The sequence below is a fragment of the Gopherus evgoodei genome, chromosome 18, assembly GCF_007399415.2.
Source record: "Gopherus evgoodei ecotype Sinaloan lineage chromosome 18, rGopEvg1_v1.p, whole genome shotgun sequence".
NCBI lineage: Eukaryota > Metazoa > Chordata > Testudines > Testudinidae > Gopherus > Gopherus evgoodei.
Window position 1 is genome coordinate 8,498,200 of NC_044339.1, and position 21,747 is coordinate 8,519,946.

The following is a 21,747-nucleotide window of genomic DNA, read 5'->3' on the forward strand; positions in this document are numbered from 1 at the left end:
AACACTAGGTGGACCTAGCTACTGCTTCTCAGGGAGGTGGAGCACCCACCCTGGGAGGAGAACCCCTCCCGTCTGCATAGGTAGAGTCTACGCTTCATGCAGATGAGTCTTCAGGCTTAGCAGAGTCGCTGATACAGGGATCTGTTTCTCTCCAGTTCTGCCCACCCCCAAGGGACTATTTTAAGGAGGAAGAACGCTGCTCAGTTTTCCCTTTGTAACTAAGTAGCTGGGCCCAGCCTGTCTATTTCTGTCCTTCTCTTAGTTGTCATGTGAAGTAATTAAAAGAGCCGGATTGAGGAAATTCACATTTATCCTTCCACTGGTCAGGGGAAGGCGCTGCCTCGATGACTCATTCCAGCCCCAAAGGGAATGCATCTGGGGCATGCACTGAGAAATAAATCCCAGTCGGTTGTCAGGGGACCTTTGCAGGGTGGTGCTGAAACACTTGTGTTCAGTAAACAGATGCCATTTCACATGTCACCGTTTTACATGTCTGACAAGCTAATAGGAGAGCTGGGTCAGGAAGGGAATGGGTCAAACACAGGTGGGTAGGTGGTAGGATCTCGCCTTCCTATCAATCCATCCATTCCCTACACAAACCTCTTCTTTCCCGTGGTCTATCGTCATACATCCCCCACCCAACAGTTGCTGTGCCTGTGTCTTTCCTAACAAGACCCCCACCCATTGTCCATGCCCATCTATCCCACTCTGAACTTTCTCTGTTTACAGCCTTTCACCACCAGCCCCTATGTCGCCACCACACGGATACGAGGCGCCGGCGCCAGGAGGCCTTCTCTGCTGCACCAGAGCTGCATGTCGTTTTGTCAGGACGTGGATGCTCCCCACCCACAGGATGGTCTCCAGCACATGGTTCCAGGCAGGTGCCTAGGTCAGCCAGAGACCAGCTCTCTCCTGAGATCCTCCTCGGGAAGCCGGAGTCCTGGGGATCAGGGTAAGTGACATCCAGCAGGTTGCTATCAAGAGGGTCCACCTCTGGAGCACAGCTGGCCTAGCACTCTAACCAGCCTGTCTGTACACCTCCCACCATAGCACCTTGGTGCCTGTTTAGGTAAACTGGGAAACATTTGGTCAAATCGTAAAGAGACCAGTGGCAAAACTGCTGCCCCAACACGCCCCCTCCTGGATGAATATGGAATTGCACCACTTCTTGCCTCAGTTTCCCCACCCCCTCTTTCTTTTGGCCTACTCCAGCCAGAAGAGGGTCCTAATCTTCAGCCAGACCACTTTACAGAGTTTAGCCCCTTATTATCCTTTACTAAAGTCCTGCAGAAATGTAAACAAAACAAACCTTCAGCCCGGCTGGGGTCGGCTGGCCTCCTCCTCCTCCTCCTCATAAATATGTCTCATCCTCTCCCGTTTGCCCCTTTGACTAGTCCAGGCTCCTGGGCATTCAACAACCTCACTGTCTGGGCTGGCAAACTTCTCTCCTCACTCAAGGCTCCAGGCAGGTTCCAGTTCCTTAAGACCCTGGTCTCCAATCAGGCTTCCAGCTCCTGCCTGGAGTAGCTGCTCTGCTCTGTTTCCTCAGGCTGCTTCAGAGAAAGGGAACACCCCCTCTCCTTTCCTCTGGGTCACCTCTCTCTAGCTGGGCACTCCCAGGCCCCGGCGCTTGATGAGGAAAAACAAAACCCTCCAGCTGGGCTTTATCCCTAATCAGGCCTGGCACTGCCTCCTGGTGCCCCCAGCCTGGTTAATTGGCTTCTCAAGCCCATATTAACCCTTTCACAGCATATGTGGGGTAAACCAAACTTTGTTTGACTCGCTGGACCAGCTCCGCAGCTGTAATAAATCAGCTGTGATTGGGGGTGCAGGCTCTGGGTTGGGACCAGAAATGTGGGGTTTGGGGTGCGGGAGGGGGCTCCGGGCTGGTGCAGGAAGTGGGGGTGCAGAGGGGGTGAGGGCTTCAGCTGGGGGTGCAGGCTCTGGGATGGGACTGGAGATGAGGGGTTTGGGGTGCAAGAGGGGGCTCCAGACCTGGGGGGTCAGGCAGAGAGATTTGGAGTGCAGGAGGGGGCTGTGGGTTGAGGCGGGGGTTGGGGTGCAGGAGGGGGAATGGGCTCTGGGATGGGGGTGCAGGCTCTGGGATGGGGCTGGGGAGGCATGGTTTGGGGTGCGGGAGAGGGCTCTGGGTTTGGGGGGCTCAGGGCTGGGGGTCAGGGTGCAGGCTTACCTCAGGTGCAGCAGGGCTAAAGCAGGCTCCCTGCGTGTCCTGGCATCATGCTGCACCGTGGAAGCGGCCAGCAGCAAGTCCAGCTCCTGGGGGTGGGCAGGAGGTTCTGCGCCCTGCTTTTGCCCACAGGCACCACCCTCCCAGCTCCCATTGGCCTTGTTTCCTGGCCAATGGAAGTGTAGAGTCGGTGCTTGGGGCAGGGGCAGCGCACGGATCCCCTCTTCCCCTCCTGCCTAGGAGCTGGATCTGTTGGCTGCTTCCGGGGCGTAGCGCAGTGCCAGGACAGGTAGGAACTAGTCTGCCTTAGCCCTGTAGCACCACCGACTGGACTTTTAATGGTCTGGTCGGCATTGCTGACCGTAGCCACCAGAGTCAGTTTTCGATTGAGCATGGCAGTTGAAAACCAGCCACCTGGCAACGATATTTGTTGTCACTGCTATCGTATCTTTCATCCAAGGGTCACAAAGTGCGTTATAAACACGAATGAAGACTCAAGGACCCTGGAAATTGGTACAATCCACATTTAACACAGGGAGAAACTGAGGTACCAAGCAGTTAAGTCACCTGCCCAAGGTCACACTGTGAGTCATTTGCTGTCAGATACAGAATACAGAAACTCACTGACATCACTGGGTGTAACAGGGAGCAGACTTTGACCCCAAGTGTCCTTAAAATCAATCCTGGGTTCTAACTGCTACTCTGGCATGTTGTCAAAGTGGCCCTCATTTGGGCCACCAGTGACAGCAGAGGATGGGAGACAGCCTTGCCCTTCACTGTGATGTTAATTCATTATGTGCCTGTTGCTTGCCTGCAGAATCTGCCCAGCACCCTTCCTTTGCCTTTGAAACAGAGACTTCGTTAGACTGGGATCCCCAAGATCTTGATCTCAGCTCCTCCAGGGGGTGCCCGCGCTCCCCCAGGGCCACCTGCAAGGCGGTGGTGAAGGGGTTAAGGAGTAATGAGCCTGTCCAGTGGGAAATCACCTTTGACATCCGGCCTCTGTTCCAAGACAGAGAGAGCTGTGAGAACAGCGAAGGAGATGTGTGGAACGAGACCTTCCACCACTTGGCGGCCAAGTCCATCATCCGGGATTTCGAGCTGCTGGCCGAGAAGGAATGTGAAATCGAACACGGTAATGCCGGCGTCCTTGCCAGCCAGCCTCAGTGAGAATGGAGGGCCAGATTCCCAGAGCTGGTGTAAACCATTGCAGCTGCAGTAGCCTCAATTATACCACGTCAATTTACAGCAGCTGGGGATCTGGCCCTCAGTGTTCTCACATGTTAACACAAGGTCACATGATGGAGATGCACCGTGGCCATGTGTTGATGCTCCATGTGATGATCTGAGGAGAGTCCCCCAAGGCTGGCCTCATGCCCTCTCTGCTTTTCTCCAGCTCACCTAATTGCTCATTAAATATCCCTGCTTCACGTTAGCACACTCCTTCTCCTGTCCCTCTCGCCTTCTCCCACACTCCCCTGCTTCCCACATAGGGCTGCTAGCTATATTTTTAGTGGGTTAGTCACGTTGAGTCGTGAGCCCAAATCAAACGCGTTTAGGCCTTTTGAGAACCATAACACAACACCTGCTGTTCAGCCCCCTCCGCCATGGAGTTGCAATTCTCAGGGCCTGGCTTTGAATGGAACATCAAACGGTTCCGTTCAAAGAAGTATCCAGACGTTTAGACTCTACCAGGAAATCTAGCCCCGATTATCACTCCTAGCGGAGCTGTTTGGACACGTCTCTGAACAAGTCTGTGAATTAGCCAAACCTCTTGGGCTGGGGATCTCTTGATTGCAAGTCCCCTTGTGATATTTCTGCTATTTCCCAGTTCTGGCACAGACAGAAGTGCAGAGAACTGTTTCCCCCCTCCCGGAATGTCATTGTTTCTGCCTCCAGTCCTGGCCCAGAAGTGCAGAGGCCTCTGACATGAAAATGAGTGGGCTGGGAAAGGAAACTGACAGATCTGAGCCTGTTTGGCTGTGGTTTGAGTTTGGGGTGTTGCTTCAGTGGCTGGGGAGGGTTATTTTTAATTTGCCCATCCAGGTGGGAGTCAGAGAGCCAAATTCTGCTCCGATTCAAACCCATTGAACTCCGGGGACGTGCATGTGCTGTACTCATGTGTAACTCAGCACAGAATTGGTCTGAAAACACACTCTCCCAAAGACACATGAACCAAAAAGGCATTCACTGATTTCAGTGAACTTACAGCAGGGACGAATTTGGCCCCTGGGAGTTAATAAGGAGGAGGCCTTTGGCACTGCAGAACAAGAGCCAGTGAGATGGGAGGGAGGGCTGCGGGGACACAGGCCCAGGAGCCAGCATACAATACTGAGCTCTGTCAGCTAGCAACGTCCTCTACTGCAGGCTGGTAGCATCTCTCTGTTCTTCATCCCTTTCTTGAAGTAACCCAAGGATGAAATTGTCACGGAGAAGTAAAATCAAATGCATGCATTAAGAAACAAGGAGAGAATCACTAGCCAGCCTGGAAAGGAGGAGAAGATGCGATTATTTAGATGGAAGCTGGGTATGCATGGGCAGCGACTGAAGAGTTGACTTTCTGCGGGTGTGCTGGGTTTGCTGCTGGGCGTGGCATAGGAGCTCTTCTCTCTCTAGTGCCCCTTTTTGTTGGTCACTCTGGTCCCATGATGCTCTGCCTTTTCTCATGACTCTGTCCCCCAACCTGGTCACGCTTTAGTCCCATCCTTTCTGGGTATCAGAAAGTCCAACAACTAAAACTTCAATATGCTTACAGAAGGTTTTCTGCCTTCACTGGAGGCCTTGTGGTCCTGAAACCCATTTTTGTCTCAAGGCTCTCAAAACTCCTTATCCTGTGTTGTCCAGGGCTGCACACCACCTTCCCAGTGATGGGTAGGGGAACCCAGGCCCTCCAAAGTTCACCCTGCTTTCAGGGCCAGGACTCGCATGGCTGTCCCCTGGACTCCCCCCAGAAATCCCAAAACAAAAGTACAACTCAACCCAACTTCTGCTCTCATTGGGCTTAACCTTCCACAGCTCCTCAGTTAAATGCCTCCCAGGGCTCTCTTCCTAGACATCGAGATCCTGCCCTGGTATCAGGACTCATCACCAGAGCTTGCTCCCTACTCTCTGCTGGCCTCCTGCCAGTCTTGTCTACTCACAAGAGGATCCCAGTATCAACTCTTCCCCTGAGTTTCCTCCTTGACCCTCCCAGCTTCTCCACTGTTAGTCCTGTTTGCAGGCCGCTCTTTAATGTGTCTCCTGCGGCTCTTTGCAGCACATGCTATTAAAACACCGGGCGCTTTTACTATGTTATTAACCAATTTAAGTAATCAACTTGCACTAAGGTCTTAACTTATTTGCCGTGAGACTATTATATATGTATATAAAAAGCAAAATATTTCCCGTCATACTGTTTAAATCTGACTAGAACGTATAGTAAATGAAACAATGAATTCACACGACTGGGGCTTTTGGGGGCTTATCGCTAATGTGACTCCTGCACTGCCATGGCCACTGCTCTAGTTCCAGAAAGTGATTGCAGAGTTCCTCTCTGCAGCCCACTTCTAAGCTTAATTTCCCTTCTTTATAGTCACCAACCCTGCTGGGCTTCATCTTTAATTAAGCCTGGGCCATCCCTTCCCTCTGCATTGTATCCAGGTAGCATATTAGCTCTCAGGTCCACGTTAACCTTTTCATTGTCTGTGTGGGGTACACGCCTCATCAGAGGAGCACAGCTGAAGCTGGACTGGGCTGCTAATTGAAAGCATGTGATGTGTGACACCTCTAGGCTTGGCCTGTTGACCCAAGCGGGGATGGTTTGTTTCACTGTGGCTTGGTTTGTTGGTGGGCTCAGAGGTGTTTTACAGCAATGCATTGTGGCGCATCACTTTCCAGTGGTGTAGTACGGATGGATTCAGACGCATTCAAGGGCTTTCGAAAGGCACTGATACCAACTGGTGCCAGCCCCAGCAAGTGCTGATTGTGATCCCAGCTGTGCTATGGTGGCAAAGAAACACTGGGCCATTCAAAGAGGCCCAGTGCCTCAGATCACTGAGATTCTTGAGTTAAGACTCTACGGCTCAATATTAATGTACAGAAGAGCTGGCAGCTTGATTGAACCCCTCGATCAGAGCTGGCTGGCTTCCTAAAGCTGACTCAGCACTCCCAGACAACCTGCCCTGCTTCTTGGATAAAAGCTGGGATGGGGTCTTGAAAGCCTTTCTCACTGTGTGCCCTCCTAGGACACTAAACCAGGGGAGAGAGGGAGAATGACCACCGTGGGGAATCTAATGGATGGGCCCTCGCACCAAAGCCATCTCTCTCCTTCTTTCCCTAGGCCGTTCCCCTGTTCTCAGCTCTGTCCCACCTGGGAGGAAACTCCAAACGGGTCGAGTGCCTGGGATGCTTCTCCCTGGGCAGCAATATTGGGCTGGAGGATACAGTGTCTGGCCCTGAAGAATGGCACTATCTAGTCAGCTGCTTGCAGCAGCCACAGAAATTTTCCCCGTGCTGCCCCATGCCATTGTGCCTTGATTCTGCCCCAGAGAGACCACAGCTCTGGGCAAAAGGATATGCCAGTCCCCATGGTCAGTTCAGTCCTGGGCCTCTTTGCTGAGAGTGCCAGTGAGGAGGTTGAGGCGTGTGGGTGGCTTTTGGGATCTAGGCCCCAGGAGGGGGACTGAACCCACAGAACTCACGAATCGTAACCTGACATCTCTCACCCCACAGGGTCTGGGAGGCGGTACCAGGTAAACGCTGTGCAGACCAGCAGAGCCTGCAATGTCATCAGCAAGTACACGGCCTTTGTCCCGGTGGACCTGAGCACCAGTGGCTACCTGCCAACCGTGGTCGAATATGCCAATGCAGGTAACAGGACACTCCAGCATAGCATTGTTATTGGGCTGGGGCTGGCATGCCTCCCACACTCCCTGCTAATCTCCTGAGCCCCATTGCACAGCAGTGCGAGGGGCCAGCCTGGGGGTGTCATACGGGAAACCTGGTTCAGACAGCACCTCAGAGCTTGGGCAGGGAAAAAAAACCAGGCCTGCCAATGTAGGTAATAATAACAAATCCATTCTCTTCTGTGAGGTTCAGGGCAGCTGGACCCTGGATCTCCAGCTACTCCTTCAGTGCAGGTCTCCATGGTGTTCATGTGTCCATATATCCTTGTCCCAGAGGTTCTTAGTCTTGGGCTATGATTGAGCTCTCCAGCACTGGAGCCCAAGGGTGTGTCTGTAAAACTTGGAGGCCAGGGGCTTTCCACTCCACCATGCAGTCCTGACCGATCACAGCCAGCTTGGGGCCTGGAGATGAAGGGGTCTCTTAGCCCGGGCTGTTCTGAAGGCCCACAGCCTACGACAAAGAGGTCATTGCAGCAGGCAGGGCCGCCCAGAGGATTCAGGGGGCCTGGGGAAAAGCGGGGGAGCTGCAGTGCTTGTACTCACCCGGCGGCGGTCTGGGTCTTTGGTGGCATTTCGGTGGTGGTGGGGCCCTTCAGTCACTCCACGTCTTCGGTAGCACTGAAGGGCCCCCCGCCTCCGAAATGCCGCCAAAGACCCAGAGTGACTGAAGGGCCTCCCCGCAGCCGAAATGCTGCTGAAGACCTGGAGCGCTGCCGGGCCATTGCCCCACTTGCCCCCCCTCTGGGCAGCCCTGGCGGCAGGAAAGGGGGTGTGCTTGGTTGGAGAGCAGGAGTTTGACGAACACCCCCTTTTGAGAGCCTGTGGCCAGTTAGGGAAGTGGTGGGCTCTCAGAGGGCTCCAGGCCCTTAGCATAGAGTGAGCACCACAGAAGTGGCCTACTGCTGAGGAAGGAGTCCCTAGGCCAGACAGGAGTACAGTAGCCTGTCCCAGGGCGAAGGAGGGTGCCATTGCTAGGATTGGATGCTGTGAAGTGACTGATTTCACCGAATATGATTGGCATCGTGTTTGTCGGTCCATTGGGAACGGTAATGCTGTGAATTCCCTTTGTTCATACCAAGGGCTAGCATTCAAACAAGGTGGCCAACGGAGCTCAGGCTCAGGAAGCAGAAGGCACCGAGTCTTCTCCGTCGGACTCGGACGCACCCAGTCAACTTGCGGCCAGGATGGCGCAGACGATGGATTTTACAGCATGAGTAAGATGGCAGCCCTTCTGGGGCTCAGTATTGTAATAATTGATTAGAACCCATGGGTATGACCTTTCATAGGACGTGCACTGACACATGCTGTCAGCCCCCTCCGTTTTTTTGCCTCTGGTCAGTTTTCTTCTTCTGGCCTTTTCTTTAGCTCTGATGCCTGTTTCTTGAAGGGCAGTAACAGCACAGAGTTTAACTCCTGTAAGCAATAACAGCATTTTCAGGATGAAATCCTGACCCTAGTGAAGCCAGTAGGATTTTTGCTATTTGCTGCAATCGGGCCAGGATTTCACCTCAGAAATCTGTAATCTGAGCCGCACTAGGCCAACCGCCACAAACCCTGAGTTACAATGCCCTGGCTAGCTCCAGGGTAAATGAAAGCAGTCCATCTAGGCTATGCCCCATGTGACAAAATGGCCAATGTAGTATGGTGGGTCCTGCACTTTTTTTGGTGTGGGGCTAAGATGCCACCTCTTTCCCCTGCACTTGGGGCACCAAGGGCCCCACTAGTGGTCCGGGAAGGTGGTAAAGGAGGGAAGCAGGGGAAGGGTCTGGGTTTGCACTTTACTCTGAGCCCCAGTCCCTCTCAACCCCTGCGGGTTCTTACCCTCTTCCCCCTTGGGTGGGGTACCTTTGGTCCTTAAACACTGCAGGAGGGAGTCTCCCTCGCCGGCTGGGGCAGGGTCTCCCTTACTCTGGTTTTCTGATCCTCCAAGTCTCACAGCACACTTCCAAGCTCCAATCCTCTTTCCTTCCTCCTTCTCCCCTGACTGCCTGAAGCAGGGGGTTTTATTAGGTTGCTAACAGGGCCTTAATTGACTACAGGTGCTCCAATTAACCTGTAGCAACCCTCCCTAGTCTACAGGGAACCATGCCTTAATTAGCCTAGGGCTTATATACTTCCTCTCCACCACTCTCCCGCTGCTCCCTGGCCCTCCTGTATCACACCCACCCGCTATAGAATTGTCTCTGTCTTTCCTATGGCCAAGATGACCACTCTTTGGAAAGGAATATACCCAGCTACTGCCATATGAAAGGTCTGATGAGGAGCAAAGCATGTGGTCTAGACAGCTAACCATGTTTCTGCCTGGAATCCATCTCTTGAAACAGGGCATCTATAAAAGAACTTACTCTGAAATGCTCAGATCACGAGAAGTAACTCTTGCTGATGCTCTGAGGTTAACTGGCAGCACAACACAGGGGACATGAGGAGCTGAGCCTGCTGTAATTAGAGACTAGGGGACTTCAGACACTTGACTGTCTCTGTAAATCTCCTACTAATGAAGATAAGTTAGGTTGGACTTTGTCTCACGCAGTCATGACTGCTGCTGAATTAAAATGATCTTCTCCTTCAGGGATAAGGAAGGAGCTGGAATTCATGATTGTTTTGAAAGTAGCTGTGCTGCAAAATATGTTTTCTCTCTCAGAATATATCTAGAATCAGCTGAGCTAGGTCTCTGCGCAGGGCTTGTCTAGGGGGTCGCACAATAATGATTTGAACTCGCTATGCATCCAGATGTTGTTATATTGTAATGCAGGCGTTTCTATGATCAGTCCCTGGAAAGGAAGAGTGGCTATTTGCCAGCTCCTCTTATATGTATTGAAACAACAATAAATACAAACAACAGGCTGGCTGGATCCATAGCTGCGGAAATAGGCTTAGCTTTATTGAAGTTAATGGAGAAAACAGTTCAAGTTATTCGCATCAATTACACTTCACTGATTGACACGTGTATACACAGGTATGTCGGCTCTGCCAAGCTGGAACAGACCAATGGTCCATCTAATCCTGTATCCTCTCTGTGGCCCTGGGCAAAACCAGATGGTCCAGAGGAGGGTATAACCTCCTCACAATGCATTAAATTGTGCAATCCTCTACCACTGTGAAGGAGAAGGATTCTCCCTGACCCCTACTAATAATCTGTTTATTCTTTGGACTGTGAGGATTGTCATCTCTAGTCATTTCTACCCTAGCTAGAGGGACCCACAGATGTTATTTGGAATTGTACAATTAAACACCTAATCCTTGCTGAATGTTACTGCAGGATTTACGTCCACAGTCTGAGGTTGATGGTCTTTAAAATTGAGTTGTCACTTCTAGCTCGCATCCCCACACCTTAGCAATGAAAGATCTAACAATAATGATGGTAGCTGAGTCCAGCCCACCCCCCTGCCCAGTGCCTTGATATTGGATGCCTCAGTATCCCAATATGACCACTGTTCAGAGTTGTACTTTGACCAGGTTTTGGCCTCTTCATAAAGCCTTCAGAAAACTGCCCCACCAGCCCTTGTTTGCTCTAGGTTCAGCTCACTAAAGATTAGACCTCGGCACCATTCATACTGTTAGACTTGCTAAATAATCCAGTGGGCATTTGCCCAGGGCCACGGAGAGGATACAGGATTAGATGGACCATTGGTCTGTTCCAGCTTGGCAGAGCCGACATACCTGTGTATACACGTGTCAATCAGTGAAGTGTAATTGATGCGAATAACTTGAACTGTTTTCTCCATTGACTTCTTTCCAAGCTACCCAGCTTCTCAGGGGTAATCTGACCTGAAAAGCTCAGTTATCAGCACTTGCTCATTAGCATGGTCCCAGTGTGTACTCCAGGTTCCTTGGCAGCACAGGGGAGATACGGGTTGCATTGGGAGGATGAGCACAACGGCTTGGATACTAAACATTTCTGAGACACTGAAAGTTTTCCCATCACCGAGAGCAAGAGAAAAAGGAGTAAATCTCTGGCTAAAAGAGAGAAAAACACCATTCAAGGAAATTAAAAAAGCCAACCAGGTGCAGCCAATAACATCTGATGAGGTTGTAACTTGCTTCCCATTTTCTTTACGTGCTCAGATAAATCACATTTCTCAAAACTCACTGGGTTTATTTCAGAGTTTGAGGCTTATAAATTCTAGATTTTTTCCTGGAATGAATAAAATATAGACTGTCTTTGGCATGCACATTCCTGTAGCACCTTCCATTCCAGCATTCCTGAGCAGTTTCCAAACCTTAAACCACACGGCACTCCGGAAAATGGGATTGTCCCCTTCTTACAGAAGAGGAAACTAATTTTTATGACTTGCCCAAGGTCAAATAGTGATTCATTGGTAGAGATGGGAGTAGGAACGACACCTGCTCTGCTCCAGGTTCTAGGCCACACTCTCTTCCTGGATTAGGGTTCTAGGCCACACTCTCTTCCTGGATTAGGGTTCTAGGCCGCACTCTCTTCCTGGATTAGGGTTCTAGGCCACACTCTCTTCCTGGATTAGAGTTCGGGTGACCAGATGTCCCGATTTTATAGGGCTTTTTCTTATATAGGCTTCTATTACCCCCACCCCCAGTCCCGATTTTTCACACTTGCTGTCTGGTCACCCTAATTAGAGTAGACTAGAATGAAGATCACAAGAGCCTGATTGGTGGATTCAGATCTGTGGAGAGACACAGCAATGTCTGACCCTTTGGGAGCCTCCTTTTAAAAGGCTAAATAGTCTCAGATGCTCACGCCTTTCAGTTCAGTAGGATGGTACAGCCAGCTCCACCAAGACATGTTAGAATGCAACTTCTGGGGTTGGAATTTCCTCCTCTGCACCTTTTGAGCTCTGGTTGTTCTAAGCAGAGCTGAGGTCCATTGAAGGAGCCCATCAGGCGCCATGAAGAGAAAGTAGATATGGCAGATGTGCACATGAAAAAAATAGTGATGATGATGCAGTGGTGATGGGTGAGCTGGATTTGGCGGGGGTTGAGGGATTGGGAAGTAGTGATCTCTGTTCAGGATTAAGGTTTGATAAATGCGAAAGAGGGACCCAAGGATGCTGAATGTGGTTATGATGGGGCGTCTGCCCCACACTGGTGGAGGAAGAGTTAAAAGCAGCCCTGGGGAGGCTGCGCAGCAGACAGCCAATCAGTGAGAGGCTGCAAGGAGCAGCCAATCAGGGCAGAGCAGGCCCATATGTAAAGAGAGCTGCAGGGCAGAGGAGCCAGTTCCCCCTTGGGAGCCCTAGGAGAAGGGACTGGGTCCCTGATGGGCTGAGGGAACTGCCAGCACCCAGGACAGAGCAGTGCTGGGCTGGGTCAGGGGAGCAAGAGGGAGCTCCAGCCTGACTGGCTGAAAGACTGAAGCCGGGATACGGGGTAGAGAAGGTGCTAGGGCTATGGGAAAGTGGCCCAGGGAAATGGAAGGTGCAGACAGTGGAAACGGACAGAGCGTGGCTGCCATCTACAGGGTCCCTGGGTTGGGACCCGGAGTAGTGGGTGGGCCCGGGTTTCCCCCTGACTTGCCACTGAGGGGAGTGGCCAGTGAAGGACTGCAGTTTGCCAGAGAGGCGAGTGTTTGGACAGAGGACTGCTGCTCCCCCAGAAGGGATGGGGAGAACAGAATGGGGCATGGCCGGTGGGCTCCGTTCTGAAGAGGATGCCACAATTCTTGAGGTAACCTGGGTCCAGAGCAGAAGTGATGGCAGGTGAGACACCTCCAGAGGAGAACGCCCTGCGAAAAGACTGTACTAATTCCCAGAACGACCAGGAGGAGGCGCCACGGCAGTGAGGTGGAACCATTACACTGGTTAATAGAACTGTCACACCGTGTAATCCTGACATGGCGCTTTCCCTCCCAGGGCTTGGCTACACTCGAAACTTCAAAGTGCTGCCGCGGGAGCGCTTTGAAGTGTGAGTGTGGTCGCAGCGCCAGCGCTGGGAGAGAGCTCTCCCAGTGCTGTACGTACTCCACCTCCTCATGGGGATTTTTGCAGCACTCAGAGGGTGTTTTTTTTCACACCCCTGAGCCAGAAAGTTGCAGCGCTGTAAAGCGCCATTGTAGCCAAGGCCTCAGTGTAGCCATGGCGATGGTTTTGATTTGGAGACTGGTGTCGAAGGTAGCTACATCCTCAGCTAGTGTAAATCAGCAGAACTCCATTGAAACCACTGCAGCTACCCAGTGTCCACTAGCGGAAGGTCTGGTCAAGCCATGGTAACCAGGAGGAGGAGGGAGATGGTAGTCTGTTGTGGTGCCAAGGGTGGCAAACAAGCTAGCAGACAGACAGGCAGTGCTGGCTGTTATGGAGGAGGATGGTCATGCTGAGGGCAAGGGGGCTGGTTGTGACCCTCACTCTGAGGCCAGGGTGATGCTGACACATGGTAATGATGTGGAGAAGGGTGATGTGGCCATTGTGCTTCTGATGTTGCAGATGCAGATGAAAACAGCCAATTGCCAAGCAGTACACCCGTCTCTTCCGGCTGGGAGTGCTACAGTGTCCCAGAAGGTAAGAGCAAGACATGCACAGGATTTCGCAAGGTTGCCGTGGCACCACTTCATCCGACTGAGGTTTCAGGTTGACCTGAAAATTTTTTAAACCTGCCAGGATCTAAGTTCAGGGTTCTGTGCTTCTCCTGCCACTGCTGGTCACAGCCAATGGCAGGGCAACATCTTTCTGCGCCGAGCCAGGGTTGGTGAGAAAGCTCAGACTCCTGAAGTCAGGTGTCGGCAGCTCCGTACCTGAGAAAATGATTTTCCAGCTATTGCATTTTAACATGTATTAGCTGGTAAATCTGGTGCCTGCCCTTGACTTTGGCTGGTGATTTGGGCTCTTAACTGAATTATTTAGAACTACTTTGGCCAACATTTTTTAAACACTAGTGCCTAAAATTAGAGACCTAAAGCCATATTTAGGCAGCTAAATCAGTGCTCTGATTTCTAGCAGTGCTAAGGACTCAGCATCTCCCAGATAGCCTTTCATATGAACAGCTTAACATTTTTTTGAGTGGTGGTGAAGTATCATTATCTCCATTAGACACATGAGGAAACAGAGGCAGAGCGAGATGAAGTAACTTGTCCAAGGTCACAAAGCAATTTAGTATCAAAGCCAGGAATAGAACCCAGGAGCCCAGCCTCCAGCCAGCACTCCCTGAACTCTCTGATTAATGCTTCCTTGATGCTAGATGTTTCCTCACTTCAACGTTGGCTCTGTATTTCTCCCCAGCTCCGCTGCAGAGTCCGTCTGCTTCCTCTGCTCACTCCCAGAAGTCCATTGATACCCTTTTTTCTGCCAGGTAAGGGGCAGCAGAGCATTCTCTGACTCAATGAGACCCCAGGATGGAGTAGTCCACTGCTCAGTGTTTTCTTCTGGCTGTGGGTTTGACAAAAAGAACCCACACGAGGGAAAACCTGTAGGCTGTTTGGAGGTGTGTCCACATCAGGCAGATGGGCAGCTGGTTACACTGTAGAAAGGGGGTTTGGTAAAGGGAATTTCACTGACCAAAATGCTCTGCAGCTCATTCTTGCTTTGATACCGTGAAGCTCATTGGCTGGTTTACTGGGCCAGGCAGACAACTTGTGAACCAGGCTTAGTGACAATCAGCCAACAAGTTGAGCCCAACAATTAGTAGACAGACAACCAAACTGCCTCTTTTTTTTTATTCTTTATTTTTAAATGTATCGTGCAAATGTGGTTCTTGTAAAAGGAAGGGAAGTACTGGGCTACTGGGCCAGTGATGCAGCCTGTTGAAATCAGTGATGTCATTGCGAGGAGGATTTGGTTTGTGTAGGCGCTAGTCTAGACACAGGCATCACATGGCAGCAGCAAGACAAGCTTTTTCAGATTGCCACACCAACGCTCTCTAACTCTGACTTGGAAGGGCCACCAGTGAGGGGAGTTCAGGCTTGGTCAGTGGCTTGGGTCTCTCTGCTGAGAGGAATGAGTAGTGCCAAGTGTGATGTGGCTACCTGCCCACAGATCCCCAAATTCATGTGAAGTTGACCAGTGACCAGCCAAAAAATGGGAACATTTTGCAGTCACTGTCTAGCTAGGCTGGATTTAAACCAGGGACTTAATGGTGAAAGGTTCTCTAGCCTACTACCATGCCCCTTAGCCATCCAGGGAGGGAAGGGTGGGGATATCTCCATGTCATCTGGTATGGAGAAATTGTGCAAGTCTAGGCCTATTGAAAGCCAAGGGGACAGAGGCTCCTAAGTCACTTAGGCATTTTTGACAAAAAAATCCAATTTTTCCCCTTTTCTAATGACTTCAAGAGATGAGGGATCAAGGCAAAATGCCCCCTCTCTTCCCCACCTACCTACAGACTCCTCAGACTCTCTTCTGGCTACCTCCCTGACTCCGGTCCTTGGAAACTCCTGTCAGAGTCCCTGAGTCACATGGCTCATCCAGAAAGTGACAAGAAAAGGATTAGGGCTCAGAATCCCATGTTTCTGACAAGCTGAAGCATTAGCTTCTGGGCCTCTCAGAAATGATGTTCCTCAGAATGTCCTCTCCCAGTCTGATCTTTTGGAAAGTCTAACAGGAGATGTTCTCGGATAGAATTTGCCTTCCTGTGGGCATATGCTAGCTTGAGGAGACTTATCTGTGCAGAGTGAGGAGAATTTCCCATACCAGAGGCAAGGCCGTGGGACAGTCTAGTGCAGAAGAGAAAGTGGAGAGGGGGTTGTGTCTGTTGTATGGGAAGCCAGCTGAACTGATGTCTCACAGCCAGACCGAGCGTATGTTTCTCTGACAGCTGCGTTACCGTATGACTTAGTGTAGGAAGCGGAGTGTTAGTTACTGGGAATGCTGAGAGGTGATTGGTTAGAGGGAGGCAATGGGTCTGGTAAATGCCTCCTTTGTTATGTCTGTCTTGACGCAGATTGACCCTTCATAAAACGAGACTGCTGACTCGAGCAGCCAAAGGTTTCATGAGTAAATCCCCAAGTCGGGTGAATGAACCCAGCTCTGAGAGCAGCAATGAAAACATTGACTACCTACCCCTGGTAAGCAACCAAACCAGACCTCAGGCTCATGTCAGTGGGATGATGGGAGGTGGCAGGGCCTCTTCTGGCATATCACACACACACACACACACACACACACACACACACACACACACACACACACACACACACACACACACACACACAGAGACACGTTTGCTGATCAGAACTCAAGCTGACACCCATCTCCCATCCCCAAATCCCCCCGTTGGGCTGGAAAACTTCCCAAACTGGTAGAGGGAGAAGAGGCCAAAGCAGAGACCACTGCATGGGGAAAAAGGGGTAAAATATGGCCTAGCAGGGGCCACCTCTTCCCCCAGAAACCTTTTGGACCCAGAACTGTGGAGGGAACCCCCCTACTTTGGGGCACGAGGGCCCAGGTGGTGCCTCTCCTGTCAATCTGGAGCCCTGGGCGGCCATGGGGTGGATTCTTGGTGGGTAAGTTGCTCCAAAGCCCTGGCTGTGCACACAGAACGCATTCTTCCCCAGGGCCTTACCTCAGTGCCTCCTTAAGGAAGTGTTGCTATCTCCCTCTCCACAGGTTTCTCTGCAGTTGGCCTGCGGTGCCTTCCTGCTGAACCCGGCGTTCTGCCACGCAATCAGCATTCCCATGGAGAAGCTGAAGTGGACATCTCCATTCACCTGCCACCGGATGGCTCTTAGCCCCTCCGCCAGCTCCTACAACGCTAAGAAGTCAGGCCCACCTTGGGAACCCAAGAGCCCTGGATGCAGCCGGCAGCTGCTGGCACCGAACGACATTCCTAGAGAGAGCTCCTCAGACAGCGACTTCACTCCCGGTGCAGCGCTGAACGGCTATGGCGAGGCTACGGGAGATGCAGGCCGGCCTCGCCACTTCTCTGGCAGCGCAGTGGAAAGCCTGTCAAAGGCCCTGAAAGCTGAGAACGAACTCTCACCCCCTGCCATCACTATCCGCCGCTTCTCCTCCCCTGAGAGCACCCAGTCCCCTTGGGAGCCGCAGAGCGACAGCGGCAGAGGCTCGGAGTCCAACAGCTCCGAGCTGCAGTCTCTGCTCTTTGACATCGAGCTGCACCAGTGGGCTGAGCCAGAGGGGATGCTCTGGGCCACAGCAGTCGCCCTGGCCTGGCTGGAGCACAGCTCAGCCTCCTACTTCATCGAGTGGGAGCTGGTGGCTGCCAAGGCCAGCATGTGGCTGAGCCAGCAGGAGTTCCCAGAGGGCCGGAGCCTGGGGACCGTCAAGGCTGCAGCCCGCCAGCTGTTTGTTCTGCTCAGGCACTGGGACGAGAACCTCGAGTTCAACTTGTTGTGCTACAACCCCAACAACGTGTAGGAAGGGGGAGTGCGAAAGGGGGGAGTCAGGCAGCCAGCTGAGAGAGCCTCTGGGTACAGGGACTGATCCTTAAAGAAACACAGTCTAATGGCGAGCTCCACCACTACCGTGCCATGCCAGGCACCTTTATTAGGACAAGCCTTTCTGCAGGCCAGAAAACAACCAAGGTCATTCAAATCCCAGCACTAAACAATTATTCTTCTTGTTGTTTAAGCAGGGTATGATTCACCTGTAGCACTCTCTGCTGCAGGATGTTATTAAGGTCAATATCTAAATGAAAGGATTATTCATTTCTGTGAATAGGAATAGCATCTCCAGTTACACGAGGTACTAGGCACCTTCCCTTCAGGCTGGGCTTCATCTGATCACCAGCACCAGTCCCAGAAAGAGAATCCAAAACCTTCATTCAACCATCTCATCCTTCACAGTTCACCATCCAGCCAAGCCCTTCCCTTTTCACCCAGTCACCATCAATCCTATGTTCATCTTTTCACCCAGAGCATTTCCAGCCGTGATTCATCGTTCCCCAGTCTCCATCTAGACTGCGTTATCATGAAGATTAACATGTGTCTCTTGTCTCAGGGATTTTGTGTTCGAGCAGCTGCTCTGCCTCATGGGTCAAGGTTACAGGAGATCCAGACTGCGGCCAAGCAGCTTAAGATGGAACAGCAACTCTGGGGATGGGGAAAACAATGGAGTGAATTGCCAGGTCCTCCCAGATCACTCATCCTCTACAGCTGTGGAGCTGGACTGGGATTTTCAAAGGGGCCTACAGGATATAAATACCCAAATCCTACTATAATCCCACCTGGGTGCATAACTCCCTTAGGCTTCTTTGGATAGCCTGGTCTTGGTTCCAGGACAGTCTTACAGGTTGGTTCACAGCTGACAATGTGCCCTAGAATCTTTTGCATGCAGAGTTGGGGTAGGCTGGGGCCAGATTGCACAGCGAGCAAGCAGCCGGAGGAATGCAGGAGGTGGATTAAAGCAAATCTGTTGCCCAGGCACTTTCAGGCCCAGCGGAGCAGAACTAGTAGAGTGCACCTTGGATAAGAGCAGTGAAAGCTTTTCAGTCCCCATCGGTGCATTGAGTACATTCCTGCTAGAAGGGCAGCCTCCTGGGAGAGGCTGTATCAGTGATTAGACTGATATTACATTTAATCTGACCAAGAAGGTCTAGGCTTGCATTGTATCCATGTCTTTAAGCCTGTGCCACTTTGTCCAGTGGCTTTGAAGCTTGTGTTCTTACACTTAGATTTTCTGACCCTCATGCAAAACAGTCTGCTGCTCCGTTGAGAGCTTCTGCTAGCCATGCTTGTGGGTCAGGGGTCTGGTGGAGCTCTTTTGCCATTGGACTGGCCACCTTTCCTCCCCGACCCTTCCCATGCAGACTGAGTGCCACTTTCTTGTGTCTACTGCAGACGTGTTGCATGACCTTTCATCCTATCTCCCCTCTTGAGTGTGTGGGCAAAGCTAAGCGCTGCCCAGCATCCGTCTCTTGACTGCATCTTTTGAACAGCTTGGATTCTATCATCCTTCCTCTAGCCTCGCTGCTGAATTTGTTTCCATTCTCGCAGTGTTGTGTTTTGACTTGACTGCCATACCCCAGCACAGCATACGACAGGCAGCATCTGTGGATACCTGGCTCCATGCTTCTTAATACAAAGTGACAGCTGATAGCAAATTGAATTGACAGACCCTTTTTTGACTCTAATTACTCAGCAGGAACCGTTCTGAATCAGTTATTCATAGTGGAAGGCAACTTTAAGCCAGAGACTCCAGCTCTCAACAGCGTCACCAGAACCGGTCCCATTAACTCCTGCTAATGCCAGTAACCCACCTTGGCTGACAATTGTCAGAAGCATATTAATTAAATGAAATACATTACAACCTCCTTAGTTCAGAATAGATTGAAAATTAAAGACCAGATTCTGCCCGTGGGCTCAGCGATAGGACTCATTGAAATCAATGGGCGTTTGGACACACGTATCCAAGGACAGAATGTGACCCTTCCATGACAAACCAATCAGCGCAACTTGCTTGTCCTAATCAATGTGCAAACAAGTGTGGCTGTCTCATCGGTGGGGACAGATGGTGAGCGCATCCTAATTGCCATGCAGGGAAGTGGGTGATGCCCTAACATCAGGGCGTCTCCTGCATTCAAATTTTAGGCTGACATTCAGGAAAACATCCCTATTCAAGACAACACTTAAGCATGTGTTTAGGTCCCACTGAAATCAATAGAATATAAAGCACCTGCTTCTCTATATCTGGCCCATAGTCATTAACTGCTCCCTGGCTACAGAGACTTGGAGGTCTTGGATGAAAGAAAGCTAAAGATTTGAGGTTGATGGGTGAGGAATGGAGCTGGAGAAAGTTTGTCAACCCAAACATTTTCCATCGGAAAACCTGGTTTAGTTGACGTTGACATTTTGGAGGGAAAAATGTTGATTTCAATGAATTTGGGTGATTTGTTTTTTTTTCCTGACAGGAAAATTCTAAAAATAATTTATTTCATTTCAGTTTCAAATTTTTGTTGTTTCTTTTTTGGTCCCAGGAAACTGACCAATTTCCCTTTTCAGTTTTTGGTTTTTCTGCCCTTCCCCCCTTTCTTTCCCATATTTACCTCTCCCCCTTTTTTTCCCTTTGGAAGAAGGCAGGAGAGGTGAAAAGAATGTGAGAAAACGAGGGAGAACCCACTTTTCACAATTTGTTTGGGTTTGTTTTGCAGCTGGAAATAATTAGAAAGCGCAAAGTAGGGCTTCCCCCCCGACACTTCCTTTTGAAACCAAACCTTTCATTTGGAAATTTCCCATGGAAAATGGACATTTTTCAACCCAGACATACTCAGTGGGCATTGGCTGCAAGAAAGCAGGGGCGGCTCCAGGCACCAGCATGCCAAGCGTGTGCTTGGGGGGGCAAGCCACTGGGGGTGCTCTGCTGGTCACCGCGAGGGCAGCAGGCAGGCTGCCTTTGGCGTCGCAGTCCGCCGAAGCCACGGGACCAGCAGAACCTCTGCAGGCAAGCCGCTGAAGGCAGCCTGCCTGCTGTGCTTGGGGCGGCAAAATGCCTAGAGCCGCCCCTGCAAGAAAACTGCCAGTTTCTGACCAGCTCTTGTGAGAACAGCTTGCAGGGGGTCAGCATTGCTTCTGTCACTAGAGCAAGTTACAGGAAACTCCCCATCCCTGTTGCTATCAATCCAGGACAATGATGTCTTGTCCACTCAGGCGGTGGGAGTGTGTTCCAAACCTCTCCAGGGTCTTTCCTGGTTAGGTTTCAGATGAGTCTCTGAACCTGCTGGAATCCCCTGCATGATCTGAGGGGCACCACCAGCCCAAGCGTTGCAGCAGCCACCCCTGTGTCATTGGGTGATGTTACCTCTTCATCAAGTGGCAGTGTCACATTCCCTTCCTGGCAGGTCAGCTGCTCCTCTTGTCTCAAGTACCATATCATGGAAGACAGGGAACTGAAGTTTAGCTGTATGTGTAGCTGTTAGCCTGTTCCTTAACCATCTGGCAAGGGCCCGGCTCCAGGCCATGTGATGTGAGTCTGAGTGTCTTTTGGTAGCTGGCTTGACCTGACCTGTTTGTGAAGTGGTTTTGCACTGTCCTGTCTTCTCACCTCATGCCCCTATTCCCCTTGGCCAGCCCCAAGGCTCCGTTTTGTAAATACCAGTAGCATAAATCAATGCAAAACATCCTGCATTGTCTCCTTTGTCCACAGGGGAGAACCTGGCTCTCTCAGCAGAGCTAGTGAAGCTAATGGGTAAGTGAGACCCAGAGGGGTACAGCCACACAGGTTGTGCACATGTGAAATGCAAAGGCGTGAGGTGTGCACTTAGGAGACATATAGACCTGATGCACAGGTCATGGAGTGGTGTCATGACCACTCTGTCCACAATGCTGCAGTAGCTGATACAAGCTTATTTCTATGCACTCAGGTCACTTTAGATACTTCCAGGTTATGGGCTTCTCAAGATCATTTAAAACAGTTTTGCAGTTAGAGACTTAGCAGATACTTAATACACAAGTCACATGCTAATTGCTCGTTTTACACAGCTCAAGAACTCCACAGAGCATACAGACCTTGGAGGCATAACCTCGCCAATCACCAGAATCCTCTTGATGCAAAAATATGGCCTGGGACGCAGCATTCAGAATCTCCAAAGAGAATGTAAGCCTTGCCAAAAGGCAACTAGTAACATGGCTGATGTATCCTATTACATAGGGTGTATTTGCTACAGCATAGGAAGAGTTGTGGCCTGTTCAGAACAAAACAGTGAAACATGCACCTTCTGTAGCATGTTATGTAACAGCAACAGCATATGGTAACATAGGAACAGCCTTGACAAGCGTGCTTAGTGTGTCTCGGCTTTGCCCCGCAGCAGTTCGGGGAAGCA

At 51.0% G+C, this 21,747-nt stretch overlaps 1 protein-coding gene across 1 annotated transcript in view; it reads left to right on the forward strand.

Moving 5' to 3' along the window:
• VWA5B1 (von Willebrand factor A domain containing 5B1) overlaps nucleotides 1-19,813 on the forward strand; it is a 71,792-nt gene extending 51,979 nt beyond the window's left edge. The window contains exons 15-22 of the mRNA XM_030537853.1: nucleotides 730-952; nucleotides 3,006-3,323; nucleotides 6,899-7,036; nucleotides 8,151-8,285; nucleotides 13,467-13,541; nucleotides 14,259-14,328; nucleotides 15,916-16,039; nucleotides 16,581-19,813. Coding sequence (XP_030393713.1) covers nucleotides 730-952; nucleotides 3,006-3,323; nucleotides 6,899-7,036; nucleotides 8,151-8,285; nucleotides 13,467-13,541; nucleotides 14,259-14,328; nucleotides 15,916-16,039; nucleotides 16,581-17,348 — 1,851 coding nt within the window. The 3' untranslated portion in view covers nucleotides 17,349-19,813. The remainder of the gene's footprint in view (nucleotides 1-729; nucleotides 953-3,005; nucleotides 3,324-6,898; nucleotides 7,037-8,150; nucleotides 8,286-13,466; nucleotides 13,542-14,258; nucleotides 14,329-15,915; nucleotides 16,040-16,580) is intronic.
• Nucleotides 19,814-21,747: the final 1,934 nt, after the last annotated feature.